The sequence below is a fragment of the Carassius gibelio genome, chromosome B17 (assembly GCF_023724105.1).
Source record: "Carassius gibelio isolate Cgi1373 ecotype wild population from Czech Republic chromosome B17, carGib1.2-hapl.c, whole genome shotgun sequence".
NCBI lineage: Eukaryota > Metazoa > Chordata > Actinopteri > Cypriniformes > Cyprinidae > Carassius > Carassius gibelio.
This window is the reverse complement of record NC_068412.1, coordinates 10,991,217-11,008,995: the sequence shown is the minus strand read 5'-3', so window position 1 is coordinate 11,008,995 and position 17,779 is coordinate 10,991,217. Positions and strand designations below refer to the sequence as shown.

At 37.6% G+C, this 17,779-nt stretch overlaps 2 protein-coding genes across 4 annotated transcripts in view; both read left to right on the top strand.

Moving 5' to 3' along the window:
• The window catches only part of mta1 (metastasis associated 1), a 42,265-nt gene extending 41,129 nt beyond the window's left edge, over positions 1 to 1,136 (top strand). Inside the window, exon 18 of the mRNA XM_052580806.1 lies at positions 314 to 1,136. The gene's annotated coding sequence lies outside the window, so the exon portion shown is untranslated. The remainder of the gene's footprint in view (positions 1 to 313) is intronic.
• A 1,849-nt stretch (positions 1,137 to 2,985) lies between these two features.
• Positions 2,986 to 12,477, top strand: tmem229b (transmembrane protein 229B). Of its 3 annotated transcripts, none has more exons than XM_052579761.1 (3): positions 2,986 to 3,236; positions 8,402 to 8,517; positions 10,656 to 12,477. In XM_052579761.1, the coding sequence occupies exon 3, from the start codon at positions 10,691 to 10,693 to the stop codon at positions 11,246 to 11,248; it is 558 nt and encodes a 185-aa protein (XP_052435721.1). In that variant the 5' UTR covers positions 2,986 to 3,236; positions 8,402 to 8,517; positions 10,656 to 10,690; the 3' UTR covers positions 11,249 to 12,477. The 3 variants fall into 3 exon arrangements, with proteins under 3 accessions (XP_052435721.1, XP_052435719.1, XP_052435720.1); XM_052579759.1 differs by having other exon boundaries at positions 2,989 to 3,236; positions 8,402 to 8,512; XM_052579760.1 differs by lacking the exon at positions 2,986 to 3,236 and adding an exon at positions 4,876 to 7,622 and having other exon boundaries at positions 8,402 to 8,512.
• The last annotated feature ends 5,302 nt before the right edge of the window (positions 12,478 to 17,779 follow it).

The following is a 17,779-nucleotide window of genomic DNA, read 5'->3' as shown; positions in this document are numbered from 1 at the left end:
TTTTTTTATTTATTTTTTTTACATTAGTAATGATCATTACTATATAATAACATACAAAAAAACCCTCCTAAATTTTCTTAATTCTTGTCCATATATATATTTTTTTAAATAATGTAACCCTTCAAACTAGGGCTGTTAATTAATTACATTTTTAATGTATCAATTTTGTTTACAACTTTCAATTCTGCAAATGACTTAATTTGAATAAAATGTGATTTATATTGTTTTTAATACTCTAAATCCAATATATTAAAGCAATAATTGGTGTCTTGTGTTGTACTACAAACTCTGACAGCATCTCTTTAATGCTCAGGTGACTCGAGAGATTTTTTTCAGCTCTCAGTGACGGATGGACCTAAGAAAGGATCTGCGGTCAGAAAGCCATGTCCAGGCGGCCCATTTTTACAGCTGAAGCCATTAAAATGACTGCAAAGCCCTGACGTCTCCATGGGTTAAAACAGCCTGTGGCCAATCGCAGGACTGATCTGATTGTACAGGACTGATTATTATTATTTACCATTGGCTGTTACTTCTCTCAATGTAATTATAATTATTATAATTATTACAATTATTATCACTGTTCTTTTTTTTATCAAGTATAACCATTTTCTTTTTAATGACTTGAGAAAATGTAAGAATCTTGAACGTTTCTATGGCTCTCAAACCATAATGTAAAGGTGGAATGAACTGTCATTTTTGTCTCTTGCGTTGTTTTGTAACATGACAGCTCCACGCCGACGTGAAGGACTATATGACGTTTCTCTTCGTTTGGATGCTTGTATTCTCCGGTTCTGTTAGACCGTCCTGCCACAGTGGTTTAAATTATTCAGAACGACAACAGAACGTTCTTTTTCTACCTTTTTCACGAGTATTGCGACTGCTCCTATATGTAATTTCTCTTTTGTGAATATGTAAATGAAAAAAGGAGGGAGACGTTATTGTACAGTGGTGCATTTTGGGCCATTGGTGGTTATCAAAGCTTGTTGTAATGGATTTGCCATGCACACAGCGTATTCTTTGAAATGTCTTTTTGTAAGGAAATCTCCCCAGCTCTCTCATGCATACACGGAGAGGTGATGCAAGGGATCTCTGAAAAGGTACTTCCCTATTAATACAATGATGCACCTTCTTAAGAATGAGCTTGTATGGCAGTGGTGTTTTTGGTATTTCCTCATGTATATGCATGCAGCAAAAAACAGTGTTGCTTCAGGCCAGGGATATGTGATACAACCCAGTTTACTCTGCAGTTGGCTTATCAAATATTGATATCTTTAGACCGATGCAGAGTTTCGCACACTCTTCACACATTTTCCTTTAAAACAAACAAAACAAATTTCAATGACATGGATGTGTGTGTGTATGATATATATATACACACACACACACAACAGACTGTAGTTGTAAACATTTTTGGAAAATCTCAAACAGTTATTTGTAATTTGACACTTGCAACCAAAGATACAGAGATTAGCAGTTTAAAGGATGTATTTTTGGGGAATGATATTTTTATAGTTACGTTTTCATGAACTGCCATAATATCTCAAATGAAATGGGTAGAATATAGGCTTATTTCATTCCTTACAAAAATAGCATCAATTTGGAGTCACTTGTGGTGGGGGAAAAAATTATAACCGATAACAGGCGAACTATATTTTAATGATTTCATTTGTTATTAAAGGGACATATAATCCAAAAATAAAAAGCTATCGTTTACTCACCCGCATGTTGTTCCAAACCTGTATAACCTGTATTTTTTTCTGTGGAATATAAAAGATATTTTAAGAAACATTTCAGTGTTTTTTGTCCATGCAATGCAAGTCAATAGTACCAAACATTTGTTTATCAGCATTCTTTAAAAGCGTATCCACTTTTGTATTTCATTGAAATAATCAAGTTATGTGGGTTTGGCATGACGTAGCTAATTAACTTTGATTTTTGGGTGAGCTTTCCCATTAAGTGAGGTTATATTTTCTAGAAAAGATAGATAATGGTCCTGCAGCCACAGGGTTTTATGTCCCGGATTTTAACATAAGACACCCAATACTTAAATGTGTTAATTAAACTTAATTGTGATATTAATATGCACCTGTGACTTTTAATTGATCATTTGTTTTATTGTATTCCTGCCACATAATCAAGCACTGTCTATAAGTTTGACATTTGCTGTGCCTCATGTTTGGTTACATGAGCTTTTCAGCCTGCAGCCTTCGAGCTAGAGGCACTTGGACTCGTATCTGACACCGAATCTTATATTCTGAACTTTATATGAATTAAAATTAATAAGTACAAACAGCGTATAATTAATGGAAACATGATTTGGTTAGGGACCTAGGCTCGACAAGGTTGACTCGGACCCAACAGTAGCCAACCTGGAGTACTGGCCCCACTGGCTGTTTTCCAGTCTTATACCACAGTACTTAATATTTCAATTATGGCCGTGGTACATTTTTTACCATATTAACACCCTAACAATGTTATCAATATGTAAAGGGGGTCATATGATATTTAGCTCATAAAAATATGATCTAGAAAAATATATTTTACATTTTAGCCTACAATGTAAATTGTGTAGCCTATTACATTACAATACTATAATTCTCTTACATAATTGACTAAGAGATTTCGCACGTTTTAATAAACCGCTAATAAAAATGTCAGTTTCCAATGCTTTGAATTAAAATAAAAGTTCCGCTATTGCCATTTTACAGTTAAATCGTTCGATCACCCCGTTCTCAGAATCAAATCAGGTATGCTCGAATGAGTCGACTCGAGATTCAGTTTAGCCAGTGAACGATAGCAGCAGCTCAGAGTCTGACCAGGGGTGCGTTTCCCAAAAGCATCGTTAGCTAACTATGGTCGCAAGTTCTATTCAACTCTATCGGTAACGACGGAAGTTGCGAACTTAGTAGCTTTCGGTGAACACATATTTTAAAAACCAAACGACACATCACAAAGATCCGATTCAAAAGCATCATTCGACGCCGAATCGTACGTCACTACTAGGCAGGCTGCTCGCTGTGTTTTGAAACGCAGCCGGTGTCTGAGCATGTGCTGTTACTGCTGCAGTGAAGTAAAACATGTCAATTATCACCGGACAGCGGCGAGAGGACAGAGAGAGCCGGCTACAAATGTATTCAGAGGGGCAACCGGTGTAACGGTTTTCTGTTTAATTCTTCTGTTTAACACCAAAACGAGGCCCGGCTCCTCTACACATACAGCAGCGGAAGAATAATAAGGTAAGTCTCGCCGGCTTTTACGATGTTTCATTAGACCCAGTCGAGTTTCCTGCATGGGCTACCCCACAATTCCCACGAGCTCGAGTCAGAGTAAACCGGTGCACCTTTCTGAACGTTTGTTTACTCGCCCCACCAGCTCGCTGTTTGACGGACTGTTATCAGTTATCACCCAAACATGCGAACGAGGAAGTCAACGCTGTCATCCCCATCGCACGTTTGATCCTAAACGCGTTAATTTGCGCGCAAATCTTTAATTTAATCTTTAATCTCTAAAGGAACTTGCTTAAGTTTGACCATTTGCAGTTTCTTTGTTGTTCGATATAAAAACGACAGGAAACTTTATGCAAGGTTTTCACTAGAAGAGCGAAGTGTTGAGAGTCGGTCCTGCGGTTGTGGAGTGTGTCTGCGCAGCGCTGCAGGGCTCGGTCACCATGGAGACCTGCGCTGCGGCTGCTGTCACGACTGCGGTATATTCGGTCTCACGCGGATACCCCTCCGATTCACATATCACTAACATTTCGTGTTATGGTGAACATGTCAGGTGCCAAACCAAGTCGCATCATTATATTTGACGAAACTTCATAAACAGACAGTATTTGGAATAAACCGAGTTCACATTCTTGACACGTATTGGGGTCACTCGCTATAAACAGACCTTTGGCACTGGCTTCTCACTTCTTCCGTCTCAGTCACCCAGTACACAATACCTATAGAAACACGATACGTGCCCTTTAAGAGGTCGTTCCGGGATAATTCGGATGGGTCGGTCGATATTTACTACGCTGACTCTGCTCATATTTCAGACCGCTAAGCCGAAGCCCTGCTTACATCAGCAGCGCGAGATCAAAGACACTCAAAGCTTACTTGATTAAATCTGGGGATTTGGTGTTTAGTGTGTCAGATCGGCTCCACTGCCCTCCACGCAGTCTCACTTGCCCACATCTCAATCTTTCTTCTCAAAATAAGACGTGCAATTATGGTAAATGTCGGTTTGTCGTTATTTTATTCTTCAGAGAAGACTTGCCGGGTCAGTCTTTTTTAACATCACTGTGGCTTGGCCTCTCTGTTAGGGCTCAGAAGTTGTTCATCTCTTGGTGCTGATGACCCATATGTTGGCAGTCTGGTGGGTCTGGGACATACTTGAGGTCCTTTCGGGGGAACAAACTGAAAGGATAAGCTCTTGGGCTGCTTCATAATCACTTGAAATAAAAAAATAAAAAGGTAAATGAGGACTGATTGCAGAGAGGGACTGGGTGGTCCTGATCCACCTAATCATGAGCTTGGCCCACCCTGAGAGTCCTAAGGCCAACCGTATTTTAAAGCAGCTTCCAGACCATATTCAACTACCATATTAGTAGCCTTGTGTTATTTTAGAATTATTTATATAGCCTACTTGTAGTATGTATTATTATTTTTGAATTCATTTTTACATTTTCAGTTTTAATTTTAGTAGTTTGTTTAATGTAGTTTAATGTAATCTTTTTACCTTTTAGTTTTTAGTAACATTTAGTGTATTTCTATTAGTTGCCAAGGCCGCATTTCTAATGTTTTTATTTATTTATTTATTTATTTTATTGAACATTTCCATTTAATATTTTATATAAAAGTAAAAAAAAAAAAAGTATTTAAAAGCTTTAGTTCACAATAACAATACTGGTAGCACTACAGTACTTTTTCCATGTTAAATTATTTAAGACAAAAATTATTTATAAAAATGATAATCCAGATAAAAAAAAACTCACATTATATAAAGGTTAAACAATTTATTGGAAGCATTTAATGTTGACATTCACGTACAGTATGTCTCTCTCTCTCTCTCTCTCTCTCTCTCTCTCTCTCTCCGCCTTTCAAAAACATATCAATTAACCAATAATTATGTGACTTATTTAGCCAGTCCTTATTATTAACAGCTTTCAGCTATTGTTTTTCTTTTCTTTTTTTAATTTGTGCCTCATTAACGCTGATGAGTGAAACTCTGGATGAATTATCCATCTCATGCTGAAGAATTTAATGAAACTGGTTCTGCCTCTGTCATGAAACATGATCGTCCTTTAACAGCTCTGAGGAGGCTTATCAGCACTTCTTGCACCTGATGAGAAGAATAAAAGCTGTGTGCGGGCTGGAGCCAAGGTGATGTCTACAGTAACTGAGCTGTGCGCACTATTGATCCATTGCCATTTATATTTATGCAGAGTGGAGTGAACTCATGGCAAGAGACCAGAGCTCTCACAGTCACCTCTAGAAATAGCAGTAATAATAATGCATCAGAGCCGGTCATTCCAGTGCGTCAAAGGAGGATGTTATAGTATATTGTCACTGCCGTTGATGTGTCTTTGTTCTCTTGGCAGGTGTGTGCTTGATATTGACAAAAAAAGGACAGAGTGGAAAAAAAGAAAGAAAAAAAACACAGCAAGTTGGATAGTGTAACCTTTATGATGTCTGAAATGCCCATAGTACTCAAATAGGCACTTAAAGGGACAGTTCACCATTTTTTTTATGCCATGCATTTAAAAAAAAAAAATGTTCCATGAACCACAAAAGGAGATATTTTGTGTAATGTTCAAGCTGCTCATCCATATGGTGGAAACAACAACCAACCTCCAGAAAAATGCACAATTTAAAATAAATAAATAAAAAAGTCCATGCTGTGTGTGCTTCTTAAGTGAATCAGTATTATTTCTATACTATTATAGTGTTTATTAATATTTCGGCTTTTATTTTCAGTTCACAATTTTGTGATTTTTATATATTTCTGTATAGCTTTAGATTGACTTATTTTTTTTATTTTATTTTTTTTAAGTGCTTCAACTTTCAATGATTTTTGAATAGACTGAGTTAACAGTAACAACATTAAAATAAATGTTGTGGGTTCAGTACAAGTTAAGCTTAATCAACAGCACTTGTGGCATGGCGTTGATTACCAAAAAAAAAATTCCACATGTCCCTCAGTTTCTTAAAAAAAAAAAAATCTGGGTTACATGAGGCACTTATGGTGGAAGGGAATGGGGTCAATCTGTATATGTTAAAATAATGTTGTTAATGTTTTAATTGTGTAGCGACACAATGTTGTTATATGAATGTTTGAATATTCAACTTTTCAACCAATTTATTGCCATGACAAGCTTTTATCATAATATGTACGAATAAATGTCAGTTTCACATTTCTGCTTTTGAATCCACCAAATATTGCATTTAATTGTAAGTGACTCACGTTGTAAGTGCCTTTCAGTTAAAAAAAAAAAAGAAAGAAAATGAGACGAATACAATTCCTGATTGAAGTAATTAACCCTAATGCCATGAATGCTTGAGATTGAGCATCATTTGCTAAATCAACTTTTAAATATTCCACTTATTTGGCACACATATCTGAACTACTATTGCATGTACTTTGCTCTTACTAATAGACTAATTCTTCAACCAGTTCCTCTTTATTTGCACATAACACAGTGATTCCCTGACGGCTAGACAGAAACAATTCTTATCATCCAATGTCACACAAAGCAATCGTTCTGCTTTGATGCTGCTCTGTGCAGCTGAGCTTGCGTGTCTGTGTGGTACAGTGATGACCGGGCTGTCAGCAGTGGCTGGTCTGTTCAGGTTGCTGAGAAGGTCAATAGAGGTTTGACAGGAGGGAATCAATCGCTTGGCTGACAGCAAGGCCAGTAAATGGGGGACATGTAAACACTGTACCAAGCACTGGGCTTTACCACAGAAGTCTTAATGCGAGGTTGTCTGGATGACTGAGCACTTGTGTCTTCTATTGTGGCTCAAGAGCGGTCTTATCTCAAAGTATATATTAATATTTCATAATGGCCTTTCCATTAGAGTGCAGAATATCAGCCTTTTAGCAATGTGCGCTGCACTCTCATGGAGTTACGCTGATAAAACCTTTGGAGTTTCCAAGTATGAAATGCAATTTTTATCAAGTGTTATTTGTATCACCTCTCACTATCTCTGTTTTTTTATTTTAAATTAACAATAGACAAAACTATGTCTGTTAAAACAGCATTGTTCAATGTCACAAAAGTAAAAACAATAATGCAATCAGAAATGGAAACGGTAAGAACGGGTGATTCATCAAAAGTGACACTGAATACTTTTTACATTGTTACAAAAATGTGTTGCAAATAAATGCTATTCTTTCTTTAAAACTTGATATTCATCAAAGAATCCTCAAAAATAAATGCATCATACTATCTACAAAAATCCTAATCAGGACAACAGAAATTCCCATGGATGCTGTTTTTGACCAGTCTCTTTCTCATTGTTGAGTCATGAACACTGATCTTAATTGAGGGAAGTGAGGCCTGCAGTTCTTTTGATGTTGTTCCTGGTTCTTCTGTGACCTCCCGGATGAGTCGTCGTTGAGCTCTTGGAGTAATTTTGGTAGGTCGGCTAATCCTGGAAATGTTCACCACTGTTCCAAGTTTTCTCCTTTTGTGAAATATTGGCTCTGACCGTGGTTCGCTGTGAGTCCCAAAGCTTTAGAAATGGCTTTATAACCCTTTCCAGACTGATACGTGTCAACTATTTTGTTTCTCATCTGTTCTTGAATTTCTTTAGATCCCGGCATGATGTGTTATTCTTTAAGCATGCTTCACGTTGTCAGTCAGGTTCTATTTAAGTGATCTCTTGATTCAACAGATCTGGCAGATTTTGCTAGTGAAATTTAACTCGGCTTTCTAAAATAATGTGCTTTGTCACAGTTCTTTCATTACCAATAATTGAGACTGTATCCCCTGTATCCATTACTATGCCATAGGGCTGTATATTTCTTCATAGTGTGTTGAGATGCTTGTAACACCAGACGCTCTTTCTTTTTGTGAAGATATTTTAGAAGAGCTGGAAGTATTAGACAGATTATAGAAACAATGGCTGGATTGTTCTCAGTTACACTTTTGACAGCTTTGATGTGTGAGGCTTTTATCATATTTACGGATTTTGTGTGATTAAAATTCCAACACTTTGGAATTCTCATTCTTAGTGTTAGGTTAACAGAATTATTCTATAATGCACTATAATTAAAAAAAATACAATGGAATAATATTAATGTGTATTACAAAATGTGTAAAAAAGTTGTTTTGCACATGTAACATTCCTTTAAAACAAATAAATCACTCAGTTTAACAGCACTGTATGTTTACATTTTATTTTTTTCATTTTAGTACATGAGTACCACATTAGCACTGGCATCGGCAGCAAGGCTCAGAAGTAGCTTTCTCTGTGGACCCTGACAGACGGTGTGGAGTGTGGACAGTGAGACTGCCAGACAGAAGGTTGGGTAAATTTGCAAATATTACTGTTTTTCATAATATCCCACTCTTGTTTGTTTCCCTCTCTATCCATTGAATCCTCAGTCTAGTTTAATCACAGTACAGGCTATATTAGTTCTTGTTTTCCAAATAAGACTAGCAGATCTATTTTAAACATGATGGTACACTTTGTAAAGGTTTGTATTCGATCTCAGGAGGTGTGAATTATAGAGTCACTTGAGTTCCCATGATGCCTTTGGAGCAAGACACTTAACCTTTATGTGCTCCTGAATGACAGTCCCCACAATTAGCCAACAGTAAGCAGCTTTGGCTGAGAGAAACGTCTGCTAAATGGCAAGTAACCAAAGTGTAATTGATAGGCCATAATGAGATCACATTCACCTCTAATTCAGTTTCACACACATCTTCAGCGGCTGTTGAATGTCAAAACAGCCAAGAATTGATCAGCCATCTTTACAGTTTCAGTGTGATGTTAGTTGTACACAGATGAGCTGTTTTAGGACTTTAAGATCCTCGGAGGCCCTCTGATATATGATACTGTATTTTAGGCTGTGTACAGTGTGTGTATGTACATGGATTCACAGCAAAGGACAGCTGAAAGTGTTTGTTGGCTCATGTAACTAGGATCAGTTTTTTTTTCCACTTACGTCTGCAAGTGACCCCATTCATCAATCCAGCTCATATTCTCCTTGAAATTATATTTTTATTATTAATAGTATATAGTAGATGATTCTACTGTGTGTTGTCATGCAGTGTTTGTGTTTTGTTGGCTATGTTAGGTGTAGCATACTCTTCTCTTATTTTTTCTTTTTCTGCAATATAAACTACCGTTGAAATGTTTGGGGTTGGTACTATTTTTAATGTCTCTTATGCTCAACATAGCACTCATTTGATCATATATATATTATGAAAATAGCATAAAAACTGTAAAATTATAAAATATAGTAATAATTTAATATTCATAATAACTGCTTTCTATTTTAATATATTTACAAATATTTAAAAAGTCATTTATTCCTGTGATGCATAAGCCCATTTCTCAGCAGTCTTCAGTATCACAAGATCCTTCAGAAATCATTTTAAAATGCTGATTTGCTGCTCAAGAAACATTTATCCTTATTATGAATGTTTAAAACAGTAGTGCTATTTAATATTTTCGTGGAAAATGCTGCTTATAAAGAATACTTTCTTTCTTTCTTTTTTTTTACCTTTCACAGCCACAAGTTAACACATGTCTTAAGATTTGATAAAAAAAAAAAATAATAATAATAATTTCTTGATATGATAAATCTATGCCACTCACTAAATTTTAGGGTCAAGATTACTGGTTAGCTGGTTAGCATGACCCCGTTAGCCCTTACTTTGTCCAATGTTGGCCAATCAAAAGTGTCTATGTTTTTTCACAAAATAAAATATGTTAGCAATGTATATGGGAAATGTTTCATTTAACTATAGCAAATATTTTACCAGTGACCATTTTTGCAGGGCCCTTTAAAAATTAAATATTTAAAGTTGATATTTTGTATATTTTCATTTAATTTAGCATTATTATGGTCTCACTAGCCAGTTTTCAGCATCTCATGATGTTATTTCCCTGCAGCTCCTTAACCTAAGGCCCGTTCACACCAAGGACAATAACTATAAAGGTAACGATTCGAAAAATCATTCTCAATATTAAAGAATAGCAGAGTCCACACCACAGCTATAATGATAAAGGCACAGAGAAATGATATCGTTGGAATCGAATGATACGATACGATAAAAACACTGACACCCAATCAGAATCCATCCTGCTAAAACAAACTTGAGAATTTAAAGCAGCAGACGAGTGTGTGCTTAGAATGGACAGACGATATTGTCTGCTGGTGTGGACGCTAATATCTTCATCTTTACAGTTATCCTTACAGTTATCTTTACAGTTACTGTTCTTGGTGTGAATGGGCATTTAGTCTAGATTTGCTGCTCAGGTAGTTTGTCAAAAAAAAAAAAAAATACTGTGCCAACGATCAAAGATACTGCTGTTTTACATACTATTTTGAAAAACACTAGGCAGTATACACTGTATACTGCACAGTATGCTAGTCTCTGTTGCAGCGTATGCAGATTTGTAACACTTTATTTTTATGTTATTTTTTATCTCTTGAAGCCTATTAACTTCACACGTCAAAATCAAAAAGGAAGATGGTGAACATGGCAAACACGATGACCCCTGAGCCCCTTACGGCCCTCTCTCGATGGTACTTGTATGCCATCCACGGTTACTTCTGTGAAGTCATGTTCACGGCCGCCTGGGAGTTTGTGGTGAACTGTAACTGGAAGTTTCCCGGCGTGACGAGCGTGTGGGCGCTCTTCATCTACGGAACCTGCATCCTGATCGTAGAGCGCATGTACCTTTGTCTACGGGACCGCTGCAATGTGCTGCTCCGCTGCATCATTTACACACTGTGGACGTACCTGTGGGAGTTTGGCACGGGTTTGCTGCTACAGCAGTTCAATGCCTGTCCATGGGACTACTCCGAGTTTAAATATAACTTCATGGGCCTGATCACGGCAGAGTACGCTGTGCCTTGGTTCTGCGCCTCCTTTATCGTAGAACGCCTAGTGATCCGCAACACGCTCCGGTTGCGCTTCGACGAGGCCGTCGATCCCAGCCAGGCTCAAGAGTGTTTGGACAGAGGCGGCGGAGGACGAAGAGCACGAGGGGCCACCAGCACAAACGGCTACGTGAAGGTGGATTGAGGATGATGTCAACACCCATCCCCATCTCAAAGCTCCCGTCACCCATGACTCTCTCCGCACATCTCTCAATCTCTCTCCCAGCTGCTCTTCTCCCAGGGAAAGAGTCGCTCAGACACAACTGGAGCAGCTCCAGCAGAGACAGTAGCACAACTGTGAAGAACTTTCTGATTTATTGTTCAACTGGCGTTCTTCGCTCTTGTGAAGGAACGTTCATTTGCCATCTCAGTGCTCTACGTTTACTGCCCTTGCTTTGGCCGAGTAGCTGTTAAGTAAAAGGTTTGTCTGGCTGATGGCAAAATGAGAATTAACCCTCCATCTCTACCACCATACTGCACCTCCCAAACCAGTCTATCCACTCCAACCCTCCGGGAGGGGACAAACAAAATGACTCGTGTTCCTTCGTCCAAAAAAACAGGAACACAAACACATCACTTGTAGAGAGTCAAAAAGATATTTATAACCACCCCCCCTCAAAATAAAGTCCTTTTAGATTATAAACCGTGTGTATGATGTATATGTAGTAGCAAAAGCAACTAACTGTTAGGATAGCTTACCTTTTGAATGCTAGTTTGTGTTATTTATTAATATCTAAAATGTAGTTAAGAAATGTCATGATAATATATAAGAAATGTATTGTGTATATATACTGTATGACCTAAAGCTATGCCTTGTACTTGAATTTGGTGTTTTTTTACATTCTTCAAAAACTCCAGTGCTTGAACATGCATGAAAGTTGTCTTCCAGGAGTGATCTTAAATGTTGTGTACAATTTATTTCATCCTTCTTTTTTTTTCTGTGGTCATTTTTCTGATGGAGATTTATAGAGGCCTGGTGCTCAGTACTGAAACCAGAAAAGCATCACAGTTTCCTGTGTTTTCAGGGGAGAGAAGGAGTTGGTGCGGTAAATGTGTCGATGAACTGGTGCTAGATCCTCATCGAGTCTTTAAGGGATCTGATGATAGTCACAATAAAAGCATCTAGTACATAGGTTCACTGACCTCAGGTACGTCACTGTTAATTATTTCAGCTCCGTCTCTCATATGTCATGAAGTAACGGATGAAGATTATGAGAAATATTGTGGCTAATTATTTAAAATGCCAACAACACCTTGGTATTACCTGCATGGCTACAATTTCAGGTTATGGATTTGCAAGAAAGTTTTGTTGTATTGGTTCTGTTGTTCCTGACCAAACAAAAAATGTATTAAACCCACACGTTTTTGAACGAATCTTCTGTCCAATTTCCCTTCAATATTTTTTCAACTTTATTTTGTCTTCTTCTCAACTTAATACAAAAGTTGCAATTAAAATTTCAAATGTTATGTTCATAGCTTTGACAGTGTAGCTGTTCAGCCATTGTTCTGAAGTTCATTGTAACGTTTGGCACGCCTGTCTCTTTGGAGTGCTGGATGATTGTCAAAGTTATAAATTTTAGATGATTATCAAGTGCACTTTTCTGTTCCCTTGAAATGTTGCGCTCCTGTTTGTAAGCGGTGCATTGCCATTGTTCTTGTATTGTAATCGCTCTCTATAACATCATAATACAGATCAGGCCATATCAACAGATGTACAGCGGTGATGGAGATAGTCTTCAATGCCATGTCTGCCCACCTCTTTATACAGCCGTGCATTCAGGCAATAATAATGTGATATGCGGAAGGAATGCAATAAGTGTTGTCATTTGAATTTTAAATGTGTGATTTAAGCAAATAACACCCTTACACACATTCATTTAACATATTTTTTTTTTCAGTTCATTAAACCACTGAAGGTTTTACGTATGGTTCTAATTGTTAAAAGGCTTGAAAATGATCCTTCTCTCATCCAAGTAGAATCACAACGATTAAGAGACTGGGAGAAGATGACCACCTGGCAGATGACCAAAGTGTGGCCGTGTTTATCTCTTTCTGCTGGTCTGAACATTCACCTAGTGGTTGTTTGGATATATTGGCACATCTTTCAGAAGAAAAAAGACACCTGACCTACAAATAATTTGTTTTTCTACAATAATCGATATAAAAGCTCACAACCCATTAAAACAATATGGATACTATGTAGCCTATACTCTGATAATTGCGCAATTGGTGAATGCATTGTCCTAATATATGAATAAAAACAAAATCTGTAAAAATATTTTATTTTTGCAAAGATAATGGAGGCTGTATTATGGTGTTAAGAACATCACGAGAAGAAACCCAAAATGCACAATGACAAACGATTCAAAGGTAGGGCCTTCGGACACCAAATTTGGAGTTAAAATATATATATATATTACTGCTGTTCTCACTGAAAATTATCGTCTTTTTCGCATAAATGAGCGTTTCTTCCCCCAATATTCGTAGTACAAAATCTTACATACTGTATAGGTGTTTGTCATTAATTCTCAGATTTTAACATTTGTTGATCTGCACCATATTTTTATGAAATAATAAGTGAACATGTGAACCATTTCTTATACAAACACTTATCGAATCTAATAATAATAATAATAAACAAGCATTTAATTCATTGCGGCTGAACCATCATCTACCCTGTTATTTTACACTGAGAAGGTTAAATGCAGGTTAATATATAAATGCGATGTTGCCCTTTGACCACTAGATGGCGTCCTATCACCACTGCAGAACCCGGATTTGGAGCCTTTACCAACAAGCGTTGGAGGTAACTTGCTTAATGCTAACAAACCACAGTTGCTACACTCATTGTTACGAATGTAAAATCATTATAAATTATTATGGGATTTCCTTTAAGCTTATCAGTTTCCAGCATTTGCTAATGCCAAGTTATCACAGTTGTATAGTAGCAACCGTAAATGTAGTTTACCATGATACATTTCTATTCTGCTACCTCAGATTTCATGAAGTGTGTATCAAATGTATCAGTGTACATGGTATGTTTTGTTAGATTTCAGATAGTATGATGTCTTTGGGCTATGTGAAGTGTGTTTCTGTGTCAGACTGGTCCACACCTCACATCCAAATCAGTTTATGTCCTACAATGGTTGGAATCTATAGAGTTTATTATATGAACATAATATTTTTTGTCCATTTAGGTATTTTTGCTTTCTATCAATAGGCCAGAGCCTAAGGCCTGATTATACAACTTACAACAGGTATATTTTATACAATATTTATTTCAGAACTTCAGAAAATTAACACGCTCATTTAGTTAGTACATTTGACTGCATTTTGTCACCTAATCCTAACTATGCATTTTAATCCTTGTGTCACCATATATCATTTAAAGGCTTTTCAATATATGTGCTTTCTTTCTTGTCTCCAGTTCATTCTTTCCAAAAAACAAAACCTGTGGCTATCTAGGGCAATTATACATCACCTCAAATCCTTCAATTGCGATTTGGCAACTCTTCTCTCATCGCCATTGGTTGGAGTGACAGCACTTCTATGAGCTCACCTGACTGTAGTGGGTGTGGCCTGCGATGATGCCACAGCACCTAAACTCCACCTCCAACAGCAACACAACCAATCATCTGTCAACACTCCAAATATGGAAAGGTCCTAACCCTTTAAAGAGCAGGTGAAGCATAAATAGCCTTTATTTCCTGCCGATGTGTTTGTAGTCTCTCTGTCTGATTTCTGTAATGTTCCTCTGATTTCATTCCAGCTTAATGAAGCAGCAAAGCGGCTCACAATCGGAGACTCCAGCCCAAACAGCTCCAAGACTAACAGCCCAGGAGGGCTCTGGTTAAATGAAGTGTCTTGCATGGGAACCGAGTCAGTGGGGAGGGCTATCACTACAGTATTCTTTACGCCTGTCAGTCATCAAAGCTGTCAGAGTGCAGTGGAGCAGACGATGGCTTCACGCTGCATTTGAGGGGTGTGTCGAGAGTAGCCCATGTTGAATAGATCTGAGTGTCAGGGCTCATATCCATTCATAAAGCAGATTAGAAATGAAGAAAGAGTACTTATAAACCATACAATGGGTGGGGGAAACCTGCTTTACAACTGCGCTTATGTTGGGATGTTTCAGACAGATGCAGAATGGCTGTGCCTAGAAAAACTGGCTTTGTTCAAACTATTTATTCCCTGTATTTAAAGCATTTTAACTATAGGCTAGTAGAGCAGCTGGATGTTCAAATTTTAGCCTTACAGAATGGAACTGCTTTTTTAAACCTTTTTTTATAATCTTGACACATGCTACACAGTGATTGTAATGACACAAGGTTATAAACGAGGCAGTCAGATTAATTATACACACAAAGGTTATTGAGAAAAGTATAAAAAGTGAATCATGATCTCTGCAAACATGTCTCATGAATATTAACCAAAGTATATTAGTTAATATTCAGTGTTAGTTAAAGGGGTAGTGTACCCTAAAATGGCAATCTAGTCATGATTCGCTATTATGTCATTTTGAGGCTGTATGACTTACTTTCTTCTCTGAAATATCAGGTTGGAGAGCATAGTGGAAAAGCGATGCTATGGTTTGCAATTTATAAAAAACATAGAATAAAAAGCTTTTCGTCTTTAAAAAGGGTAATTTTTTAAATCCTTATGTTTAAACGTGTTCATATATCAGCCTGAAATTTGTTAGTAATTCACATTTAACTGTATACCTTTACCAGTTAAGTTCTGGAGCTGGGCTTAATAACCCAGGGTTAAGTGCTGCTTAACTTAAAGGGTAAATGTGGCCTTAACCATGGGTTTCAAAAAATGACTGTATCTAAGGTTTGACTCTAGTATTAAATAGTGTAATATTATTTTTTTTTACTATCGCCTTCCGTTTTTTTCTCCATGTGAAGCCTGGTATCTATATCGTTCGCCTATAAACTAATTTTCAAAAGCCAAAACAAACAGCCACCTGTAAGACTGTACTTTGAGAGTGCTTATGACAGTTTTTTTTTAAACGGCGGACAGCTGTATCTCTCATTCTGGCTGCTTGTTGCCGTTATGTAAACGGACATTGCTTATCTCCCACTCAGCTTTGCATAACGTTACACAGAGGTTTCCCACACTGCTTTGCATTTTTACCAGGGTATTTGAGCAGCAGGTTATTCTGTTTTCTTTCTCTATTTTGAGATAAGAGCAATAACTCTCCCCTCGTTTTTTCTTTCTGGTCTATGTATCTTCTGTTAAATTTAGTGCTTTGCTGCTTGAGGGTGAGGCTTCAGTGTAAACATTAAAGCAGATGCCAAGTGGTTGTCAACCGCTGTCACATCTCAGAGTGACTGTTACAGAGGTGTAGCTCCACTGCTTCTGTCTGTGACAGAACAGATGAGGATGGGGAAGAGGAATTTGCACGAGCATGGATGGAAACCTTGTTTTATCTCTTCACGGTGTGATTTAAAGGAGGTGGACTCTATGCGCTATCTTGCAGTTAATATTGTCAAAGCTACTGCCTGGTGAAAATATCCCCAGTGTTCATGGCACATTTAAAGAAATAGTTCCTAAGAATGAACTGCCATTAACATGTCATTCCGAAGTCGTTCTTTCATCTGTGGAACACAGAAGGGGAAATTCTGAATAACCAAGTCAATGAAAGTCAGTGAGTTTACCTTGAAAACCAGATCAGTCTGTTTACTGCATTGAACTACTGCATCCTTTCTGTAGTCTGAAAGTGCATGTTCATTGCACTTGATTGGAAATCAGTGTCATTTACAAATCTTCTAAGTCCATCCGAGAAAAAAAAATTACACATATTTGGGCTGATCCGGGAGTAAATTATTATTATTTTTTGTTGTTGATTGAACTTAAAGTCTGCCTCTGTCTGTTTGGTGTGTGGCTATACTCTAAATAGGCGTAACACTTCGGGTTCATTTCTCTCCTCTCTCTTCATTTCTCTCTTTTCCAGACTTTTTTTGAATCCAAACCTTGTAAACCACACTAAAGCTCTCCAGGTACTGTGAAGAAAGTGTGAATTATGGTAATGGCTCCTGGCAGGGAAGAAAATAAGTGTAGTTATTAAAATGAATAGCTGCCGCTCATCCTGCGGTCCAGACCCCAGGCAGAGGTGGAGAGCCAGGCCTCTCAACTTTCTTCCGTCTCATACCTACACCTCCATCACTGTTGTGTGCGTCTTCCCATTATACGTCAAACCCTCTCTCTCTGGACTTTTCCATAGTTGGTTTGGCTCAGCACGATGGCATGGTTAGGCGGTTTGCCAGGCACTTGATGACCACAGAGTCCTTGGCCCCATTCTGCCTAACATCCCTAACAAGCTCTATAAGGCTGCCAAAGGACCCAGTTTGTTCCTGAAGAACAAATCCACCCCCAACTTTGGCCTTTCAAGTGGGAATATGAGTATTTGGTACAACTTGACGTCATAGAACCCAAAAGTAAATCTAGCCTGAATAGGCTTAATCTTTGTCTTTGTCTCCATTTTCCGAAACATTTCTCCAAGTCTCTCAAAGTTCCCGTCACACAGCATTATTATTATTTTTTGTCCTAATGACAGATTCAAGCCACAAGACATTAATCCTAACCCCTTTAAGTTGAGCAACTGTGCATGTAAGAGCAGGTAACAGATTTGCTTGTTCCGCTCTAGGCTATCCAAACGGTTGCTACTAAACAG